The sequence below is a fragment of the Macaca nemestrina genome, chromosome 10, assembly GCF_043159975.1.
Source record: "Macaca nemestrina isolate mMacNem1 chromosome 10, mMacNem.hap1, whole genome shotgun sequence".
In the NCBI taxonomy this organism is placed as follows: Eukaryota; Metazoa; Chordata; class Mammalia; order Primates; family Cercopithecidae; genus Macaca; species Macaca nemestrina.
Window position 1 is genome coordinate 76,426,099 of NC_092134.1, and position 6,725 is coordinate 76,432,823.

At 53.0% G+C, this 6,725-nt stretch overlaps 1 protein-coding gene across 1 annotated transcript; it reads left to right on the plus strand.

The window, feature by feature from the left end:
- The first annotated feature begins 1,309 nt into the window (after positions 1-1,309).
- On the plus strand, positions 1,310-5,067 carry LOC105474125 (zinc finger and BTB domain containing 39). Its single transcript, XM_011728526.2, has 2 exons — positions 1,310-1,442; positions 2,876-5,067. Exon 2 carries the CDS (start codon positions 2,920-2,922, stop codon positions 5,056-5,058), a length of 2,139 nt encoding a protein of 712 aa, XP_011726828.1. The 5' UTR covers positions 1,310-1,442; positions 2,876-2,919; the 3' UTR covers positions 5,059-5,067.
- The last annotated feature ends 1,658 nt before the right edge of the window (positions 5,068-6,725 follow it).

The following is a 6,725-nucleotide window of genomic DNA, read 5'->3' on the forward strand; positions in this document are numbered from 1 at the left end:
TGATATTCCACTTTAGGGAGACTCCGTTCCCTTGCACAACCGTGAGAGCTGGGCCTGCCACTGAAACATTGTGTCAGCCTCTAAGTGACCCTTTCACTAGATGGTAAAGTGAGATGCCTCATCCCCAAACTATAAGAACAGTTGTATGGCTGTTTTTGTGTCTCCTGGCTAACAAATGTTACATGTTTGGCAGCATTTGGTATAGTGCTTGCTTTCAGTATAATCTACCACCAGTTAGTGAGGTTGTGGAAACAAGGACACACAATCTCCCAAATTCATCAAGAGAACGGACAATTGCTGAATGGCCAAACTGGCTTAGATCTGTTGGCGACATTCAGTGTGTCCCTTCCTTTCCATTTATCCATCAAGGAATTACTGAACCCTACCATGCACCTGTCCTGGGAGTTTGTCCTTGGCTGCAAGCTATTCTCAGGCAGTGACGGGGATGGGATGGGAGAGAGGATGAAACTGAAGGATCCTGGAGCCTAAGAGCTTCCTCTGTACCGAGGGAGGGAGGGTGACATGACCAAGACTTCTAATGTCTTTGGTGGTGGTGGGTGGGGCTGGCAGTGTAGGTGGTTTTGGTTTGATGACAATTCTTGGGCAGCAGCATTTGAGAAGATGATTTGGGAGGAAGAGTGATCGAGTTCTACACAGAGTTGGGGAGGGCAGGCTTCAGGAAACAGGCCTGGGGTGCCAACGTACAGTGAGATCCTGTGACTTTCTTCATTTGGCCACCTGGGTGGAAGGAGGGACAGCAGAGGATTACCAGAAGGGTCCAGTAGTAGCAGTCTAGCCCTCAAGTGCTCCTTCATTCATTCAAGCAGGCTTAATGTATTAAGCACTTATTGTGCCAAGAAGTGTGGTAGCAGTCAGTATGGACGTGCCGCGGTGTGCAAAGCCACAGATCCCTGATCCAGGAAGCCCACAGCCTAGTGGAGGAGATATATAGTGATCAAACAATCTTACAACTTTTTGTAAAATGCCCATAGTAGATGTTCTGAAGAGAAGCTTTTGGAACTGTGAGCGAAGAATAGGGGAGGCGAAGAGAGTTTGGATAGGGTTTTTCACTCTTCAGGCACCAAGTCCCCCACACAGTGGATCAGCGCTTAGAAAAAGCCAGGCCTGGGGACTTGGAAGCCCCTGCACCCCTCGCGCGAGTAGGGGCCCGGCCCCGGCCCCGCCGTCGGGGGGCGCTGCCTCCTCCCGGGCGGCGGGGGGCGCTGCGGTCGGGCGGCGGGGGGCGCTGCCTCCTCCGGGACGGCGGGGGGCGCTGCGGGCCGGGCGGCGGGGGCGGCCCGGGCCGGCGCGGCGAGCCGCGCGGCGGATGGAGAGTCTGGCCGCGGCCGGCGGCGCCGCCTCCTCGTCGGGCCGGGCGCGGCGGGCCGGGGCCTTTGTGTAAGGCGGCGGCGGCGATGGTGCTCGGGGCCCCGCGGAGCCGGGTAAGCGCGGCCAGGCCGAGGGCTGCCCCTGGTCGAAGCCCGACCCCCGTGCCGGCATTTCTCTCGCTCTTGCTGGGGTTTTCTTGCCCGCTCCCTTCGGCCGGACCCATCTTCCCCGCCCGCGCGCCGACCCCGGCCGGCCCCGCCGCTCCTCCCTTGGCCCCTTATTCAGCCCCGTGCCCCCGCCAGGCTCACCCGGGTGAGCCCTGCGCTGTTTGTGGAGGGACCGAGGCGTTCGGTGCCTCCAGAGGGAGCGCCCCAGCCGATGCAGCGCCCTTCCCTCCCAGATGCGAGTCTCCGGAGGGGAGACCGCGGCGCCCGGAGATTGTTGGGGTGTCCTCAAAAGTTCCCAGCCTCCCCCTCTCGCATCCTCCACTCTGGCTGCCCGGCGCTGCGACCCGCCGATCGTTCAGGGGTGGCCAGCAGGGCCCGGGAGATGCTTGGCCGGTACCCCACAATACTCAGATTCTTCCTGGGCCCCAGAAAAAGTTGGGAGTTGTTGGTAGAATCTGGAGAGATGGAGAAAGGGGCTGCGTTGCGCACAGTTGTGAGACTGAACAGGGATTCAAGTAGCTCTTCTTCCTTAGTCGTGCAGGAGTCAGAAAGGGCAGAAAGTGGTAGTGAACAAGCCTCTAGGAGTCTTATCTGTATAATTAGAAGTCTTTCTTGCGGCATCAAGTAAATATATGTTAGTGCAGGGCTAACAAAATATAAACCCCGAAAACGGTGGCCAAAAAGAATACAACATATTAAAATAATATTAAATACTACCACAGTTGTGTTCTGCTTTGCTTTGCTGTGCATTCTGAGTGTTTTAACTTCACAGAATACAGGGACTGTGATGGCTCTGGGTTATCTAAAGGCCAGAGAGCAGGTATGTAGTATAGGCAGAGAGAGATGGGGATTCAAGAACGTGAGATTTATTTAGAGATTGATTGAGAGGTTGAAGACACAGCAATGACAAAGCTAAAAGATGGAACTAACTTACCTGTTCCTCAGTAGCTAGTGGAGCTTTGATAGTTGTGTTCAAGCATGTGCATGGCATTTGGCATCATGAGGGAAAAGAATATATGCTCAATGAAGTAGGAAAGCTTGTATTTGGGAGGAAATTAATAGAGAAATCTGATCCAGTGGCTCTGGTAATGAAGTATAAGATTGTGTCCGAGGGAATGCCTCTAGTTCGTCTCTAGGCACCAGCTTAAGACCAAGCTATCAGATTGTCATCAATCCTTTTTGTTTTTGTCTTAACTCTTTGAGTATATACAGGGGGAGATGTCCTTGTCTTGTCATAATGGAGGAACTCTCCATGCCAGTTTACTCCTGATCCCCACCCGGGGCTTGGAAACATTCAGAGTGGTGGTATTTTCTCCTGCATAGCCTCTCTTTTGCACGGATGTGTTTGGCCATCCATCTTTTTCTCTTGCTGTCCACAGATTAACTGTGCTGATAAGGAGGTAATTTCATAGGAGCTGCTAAGATGGGCATGAGGATCAAACTGCAAAGCACCAACCACCCCAACAACCTGCTGAAGGAACTCAACAAGTGCCGGCTCTCAGAGACCATGTGCGACGTCACCATTGTGGTGGGGAGCCGCTCCTTCCCGGCCCACAAGGCTGTTCTGGCCTGTGCAGCTGGCTACTTCCAGAACCTCTTCCTGAATACTGGGCTTGATGCTGCCAGGACCTATGTGGTGGACTTCATCACCCCTGCCAACTTTGAGAAGGTTCTGAGCTTTGTCTACACATCAGAACTCTTCACAGACCTGATCAATGTTGGGGTCATCTACGAGGTGGCTGAGCGTCTGGGTATGGAGGACCTCCTCCAGGCCTGTCACTCTACCTTTCCTGACCTAGAGAGCACTGCCAGGGCCAAGCCCCTGACCAGCACCAATGAGAGCCACTCTGGTACCCTGAGTTGTCCTTCGGCAGAACCTGCCCATCCCCTTGGAGAACTCCGAGCTGGTGGGGACCACCTTGGTGCTGATAGAAACTATGTGTTGCCCAGTGATGCTGGAGGGAGCTATAAAGAGGAAGAGAGGAATGTTGCCAGTGATGCTAACCATAGCCTGCTTCTGCTGCAACCGCCACCACCACCACCAAAGACAGAAGACCATGACACCCCTGCTCCCTTCACGTCTGTTCCTAGCATGATGACCCAGCCAGTCCTAGGCACTGTCAGCACGGGCATCCAGACCAGCACCAGCTCCTGCCAGCCATACAAAGTTCAAAGCAATGGAGACTTCAGTAAAAACAGCTTCCTCACCCCTGACAATGCAGTAGACATTACCACTGAGACCAACTCCTGTCTGAGCAATAGTGAGCACTCCAAAGATCCAGGCTTTGGGCAGATGGATGAGCTCCAGCTCGAGGACCTGGGGGATGATGACTTGCAGTTTGAAGACCCTGCTGAGGATATAGGCACAGCTGAGGAGGTGATTGAGCTGAGTGATGACAGTGAGGATGAGCTGACTTTTGGAGAGAATGACAATCGGGAGAATAAGGCCATGCCCTGCCAGGTGTGCAAGAAAGTTCTAGAGCCCAACATTCAACTGATCCGGCAGCATGCTCGGGACCATGTGGACCTGCTGACGGGCAACTGCAAGGTCTGTGAGACCCACTTCCAGGACCGAAACTCCCGGGTAACCCATGTCCTGTCCCACATTGGTATTTTCCTTTTCTCCTGCGACATGTGTGAAACTAAGTTCTTTACCCAGTGGCAGCTGACCCTTCACCGACGGGATGGAATATTTGAGAACAACATCATTGTCCACCCCAATGATCCCCTGCCAGGGAAGCTGGGTGTCTTTTCAGGAGCAGCCTCCCCAGAGCTGAAATGTGCTGCCTGCGGGAAAGTATTGGCCAAAGATTTCCATGTGGTCCGGGGCCACATCCTTGACCACCTAAACTTGAAGGGCCAGGCCTGCAGTGTCTGCGACCAGCGTCACCTTAACCTCTGCAGCCTCATGTGGCACACGCTGTCCCATCTCGGCATTTCAGTCTTCTCCTGTTCTGTCTGTGCCAACAGCTTTGTGGACTGGCATCTTCTAGAGAAGCACATGGCTGTGCACCAAAGCCTGGAAGATGCCCTCTTCCACTGCCACTTGTGCAGCCAGAGCTTCAAGTCAGAGGCTGCCTATCGCTACCACGTCAGCCAGCACAAATGCACCAGTGGCCTTGATGCACGGCCTGGTTTTGGGCTACAGCACCCGGCTCTCCAGAAGCGGAAGCTGCCAGCAGAGGAGTTTCTGAGTGAAGAGCTGGCGCTGCAGGGCCAACCTGGGAACAGCAAGTATAGCTGCAAGGTCTGTGGCAAAAGATTTGCCCACACAAGCGAATTCAACTACCACCGGCGGATCCACACGGGCGAGAAGCCATACCAATGTAAGGTGTGCCACAAGTTCTTCCGAGGCCGCTCAACCATCAAGTGCCACCTAAAGACACACTCGGGGGCCCTCATGTACCGCTGCACAGTCTGTGGGCACTACAGTTCCACCCTTAACCTCATGAGCAAGCATGTTGGTGTGCACAAAGGCAGCCTACCCCCTGACTTCACCATCGAGCAGACCTTCATGTACATCATCCATTCCAAAGAGGCGGAAAAGAACCCGGACAGTTGACTGGGTCCTGGCAGAGCCACGGGGAGCTCCCACGCGGCAGCTGGAACGCTGATATCTAAGAGCTGTTGGTCCCTCCCCTGCTGAAGTTATAATTTTGCCTTGGTAGGAATTCTGTTCTGTGTTGTGTTTAAAGAAGGAAAGAAGAAGAAATAGCACATAAGCTGTTACTGTTTTTGAGAAGCAACAGCCCTATCACATTTACCTCCATACCTGTTCTTGCCCATGAAGGGCTGTGTTTTTTATTCTTTTGAGGCTGGTTTTGGGATCTAGTCAAGCAGTTGGTGTCCACTAGACCCCCTTCCCCAGCCTCTCTAGTTTTAGTTTACTGATAGGTTTTATGCTGCTACGAATCCAACCAACAGCCTCACTGGACAGAGGGAGTAAAGGGAGGTTTTCTCTGTGGGTGTTACCGCCAGGCCTCCAGCTGGGATGACCAGCTATGAGAAAGATTTTGGGAATGTGGTCATTCAGAAAAGACAGGTCAGCAGGGCAGTCCCCTCAGGTTCTAGCCCTCAGCAGGGACAAGGTATCAGGGATGTAGGTGTCTGCTTATCTACGACCCTAATCTGCTGATTGGACAGTGAAAATCTTTTGGCAGCTAGATCCATACTAGGGACAGAGCTTTCTATTTAGGTCAGAAAGCTTTGGGATGAATCCCTGCCAGCCAGAAGAGGTGTCCTGCGGTGCCGCCAGAAGTGGCAGCCTGGATGGACAGGAGAGGTTTCTCTTTTCTCCTAATTTCCAAAGAAACAGGATTTTATGGAGTGCTGGCCCGGGACGTCTGACCTTCTGTGGGGCAGAGAGGATAGGGAACCACTTGATATAGTCATCTGTTTTGGCCACTTCTGTTGGCTGTGAATGAGTGTCCTGGTGGAGAGGTGGGGATGTCTCTGACAGCAGCAGCCTTGCCTTAATTTATATCTGGTCTCCTGCCCAGAAGTGTTTGGCCCGTGGTTTAGATGAGCTGACTCCATGAAGTGGTGGAGTCGCAGACTGCGAGCCCTTCAGAATTAAAGGGACCTGAGTAACTGGTGGTGTGTAGCAGGGTGTGCGTTCTGACTGTCTGTCCTAGTCGGGTAACCTGTTGTTTACTTTGTGCTAACAGTGCCGGAGCTTTGGCAGCTCACCTTTGACCTGCTGGAATTTATCCTGATCTGTCGTTGCCATTACCTCCAGGGGTCGCTGTTGGATGGCAGCTGGTTCAGGCCCTCCGTGGGTGGCTGCAGAGTGTGCCGGCCCAGCCCACGCAGCTGGTTAGCTCCACTCTTACTTGGTTTTCTAAGGGGCTTTGCCCAAAGAAGGCTTGAGGGATAGGGCCCTCGATCTTGCATACTTGTGAGGTGCCACCTCAGTAGCTCATACTACCTCACCCTGCTCAGGTGAGCTCTGGGAGTCCCTGGCTTCAGCCCTGACACTGCCCCTGGTGGGATTCAGCAGCACCCCGGGCTGTTTCACAAGCAATTAGTTTTCATTAACTCACAAAGCCTTTTTGGACATTAATATTTATTTATTTTTGTTTTTGTATACACATTACCCAGCATGTCTTTTGTATAAGAGACTTTAGGAAAATGAGTTTTTCCCCAGCAAGTAGCCATATTCTAGAAAACAGCCTTGACCAGAGATTTGGAGAACCAGGGGTATAACTAAGGGAGGACGTGTCAAGCCCT

Coding starts and splice junctions, on each gene's coding strand:
- LOC105474125 (XM_011728526.2), top strand. CDS start 2,920: ATGGGCATGAGGATCAAACTGCAAAGCACCAACCACCCCAACAACCTG.